General features: G+C 31.8%; 1 protein-coding gene across 1 annotated transcript in view; it reads right to left on the reverse strand.

Annotated features, from left to right (window-relative positions):
• LOC117122832 (tumor susceptibility gene 101 protein-like) overlaps positions 1–2834 on the reverse strand; it is a 15776-nt gene that overhangs the window by 6173 nt on the left and 6769 nt on the right. The window contains exons 3-6 of the mRNA XM_033268588.1: positions 2681–2765; positions 2054–2119; positions 1443–1606; positions 595–777 (exon numbers count right to left, since the gene is read on the reverse strand). Coding sequence (XP_033124479.1) covers positions 595–777; positions 1443–1606; positions 2054–2119; positions 2681–2765 — 498 coding nt within the window. The remainder of the gene's footprint in view (positions 1–594; positions 778–1442; positions 1607–2053; positions 2120–2680; positions 2766–2834) is intronic.

Raw genomic sequence — 2834 nt, forward strand, 5'->3', positions numbered from 1 at the left:
CTAAATGAAAAAACGATGTATTTCAAAGATGTGTATAAGAGACAGATAATAAGAGATACCTATTCAAAAAACTTTTGACTTTCCAGTATTTTGTATTACCCGCATCTATGATATGCTTATCAGTATTTTTATAATTTATTCTTACTAATTTTTTATTTTATTTAAGTAGATGAAATTACATTTAATGAACAAAGTTTAAATCTAGCACAAACAACATTGAAAACTGTGGCCCTACACAAAATGTAAAACAATTTATTTACAGCATAATTTAACTTTTAGACAAAAGCAAAAAAGCAGTGAGCATTTCATCCACAACTACTTTTTATTACAAAATTGTGTAAACTATCAAAAGAAAAATTAAATATTCATACACAAGACAATCAGATGAAACTATTAAAATATGTTATTAATAAATGTGAACTCAAAATTAATACTATTAAATACAAATGCTTACAATATATAGGCTATGTTTATAATAGTTAAAATGATGAATAAAAATTAATGATGATAACAAAATGATGGTGGTGATAACAACAGCAGCAGTAACAACATCAATTATAGTAGCTACGATATGAAACTCTTCAATGTGCATACTTTGTATGAAAAAAGCTCACCTGTATTTGTGGGGTAGGGTACATTTTGTTGGGCATGTGGGGATCCTCCAGAAGGATATTGAGGACGGGGTGGAGCTGCTTGAGGTGGCTTTGCGTATACTGGTGAGGCTTCACCGAACACAACACTCATGACTTGTATGAGACCAATCAAGTCTGAATTTGGCTGCAAGTAAAGAGGAGGTCTAATTACAAATCATTTAAAACCAAATACAGATCTCCCTCTAATCATTTATTTACTTATTTATTAGAAATTCAACACAAAGATGAATGTATATAAATGGATGAAATTGCTTGGAGAGAATTAAAGGCCATCTCCAATTAAGGAACATTTTTCTGTGGTCCTCAAATTAACAACATGTCTTTTATATTTATTAATCTAATTAGAGACCAAAACTGGAAACTCAAAAGTGGATTTTTATATGTTTATTTATTTAAAACCATGTTTAAGGACGGTAATACATCTAGCAAAGTTGATCATTTGAGACCATCACATACATAAAAAACACCAAAAAAAACGAAATATTAAAACAAAACCGATTTACATGATTGAATTAGAGAAGGACATGTACTACCTACTACCAGGATACAGCTCCAATCCACAACTATCCTGACTAATATTAATAACAAATTTTACAGAGTACACGTCCATTCTCGAAAATAACCCCACCCCTAGTTTATGCTTAAGCCCACCAACTAGTTTCTTTACGATTTATTGATTTTCAGCAAAAAAAAATACATGCTTTTAGCAATGCTGACTTGAAAATTTATTTACAAAGTAGTTTAATTTAAATAAAAAATAATCAGTTAGTAAATAACAATTAGGCTTACGTATTTCCATTCGTGCAGATAGGGTAAATAAATACGGCCGTTGGCATCCACATGCTTCGACGGTTTAATCAACATATCTTTAGTCGGCCTTACAAAGCACATTGGTGGATTGTATGGATGTGTGTCCATCACGTATACACAAATGGGGATGTTGTATCTTGACCCTAGATGAGGTAAATAAAATGCATACAGTAGATAACATGCTATTTAAATACCACAGCAAACACTGTTGCTTTACGTAGGTCTTACGACCCTTAATTGCGTATAATGGAAGCAAATCTTTGAGGTAGTTTTCTCTTAAAAATCTGTTTCAAAAGCCATTTCTCCATATGGTATAAACAACTATAAAAATTTTTGTTAATACTGTATATTTCTTATCATTAATTGTAATTGGAACAAAATTCTAGTTTTAATTTTATATTATTCATTTAACAGCAATTAATGTTGTCAATTACAATGAAAAAATACAGTTACAGTACTTCAATGTGATATGGACAGAAATAATATAAAATATATACACACACATGACATTCTGTAGGGAAAATGATTATATTTATAATCAATGTAATTAATTTGTCTAATTACAGTACAGTTAATTATAATTACAGTACCTTTATAATGGACAGGAATAGTTCCATCAATACACAGCAAATCCTTAACTGATCCATCATTAAAAGCTGTAAAACAAAATTACTAAAAAGTACTGTAACAAATGCTAGTTTTAAAAAAAATACTACTAAAAAATGTGGAAAAGTATCGAAGTGCAAAAGTACATTTTTTTTTTAAAATTCATTTCTTTTAGTTTTTTCCAAATTCTCCAGATGGTACCAGTACATTATTAGTATGGAGGCAGAACGTCAGAGCCACCAAAACACAGGTGCAAGTGGCGAAAGTAGTAGTGCTGGGGAAGGCAGTCTGGCACAGTGGTTTCCCATTTTGGTTATTGAACTTGTGGTCAGGAGTTCAAATCACACGTTGACCATTCTCGACTGGCCAAGCTTAGAAACCCTAGGTTGTTTACTCCGTCACTGATGGCCTGTGAAGTGGCTCAGGCTATGTTTCAGCCCTAGGTGCAAGCACTTCATGGCTAATATATTAATTAATAAAAATTTTAAAAAGTAACCCCTTTTTACCTAGAAGTGGCTTTTGGGCATTTTTGGGGGCACATTCAACAACAACAAACTTGTAGTATGTAGATAATATCATGATGTGTGTAACTAAACAAAAGATCATCTTACCATATTTCTCAATTTTTGGTTTCAAATCATTAAACGAGGCAAACACATTGATAACATCTCGTTGTGCTAAATCCTTGTGCTGGTACTGGAAGAGAGAAAGAATAAACCAGAGCCTTGCAGGCGTCAACGTTCCTATGCATGATACATGACTTAA

The sequence above is a fragment of the Anneissia japonica genome, unplaced genomic scaffold, assembly GCF_011630105.1.
Source record: "Anneissia japonica isolate Jap-2015-1 unplaced genomic scaffold, ASM1163010v1 scaffold96923_len36874_cov136, whole genome shotgun sequence".
In the NCBI taxonomy this organism is placed as follows: domain Eukaryota; kingdom Metazoa; phylum Echinodermata; class Crinoidea; order Comatulida; family Comatulidae; genus Anneissia; species Anneissia japonica.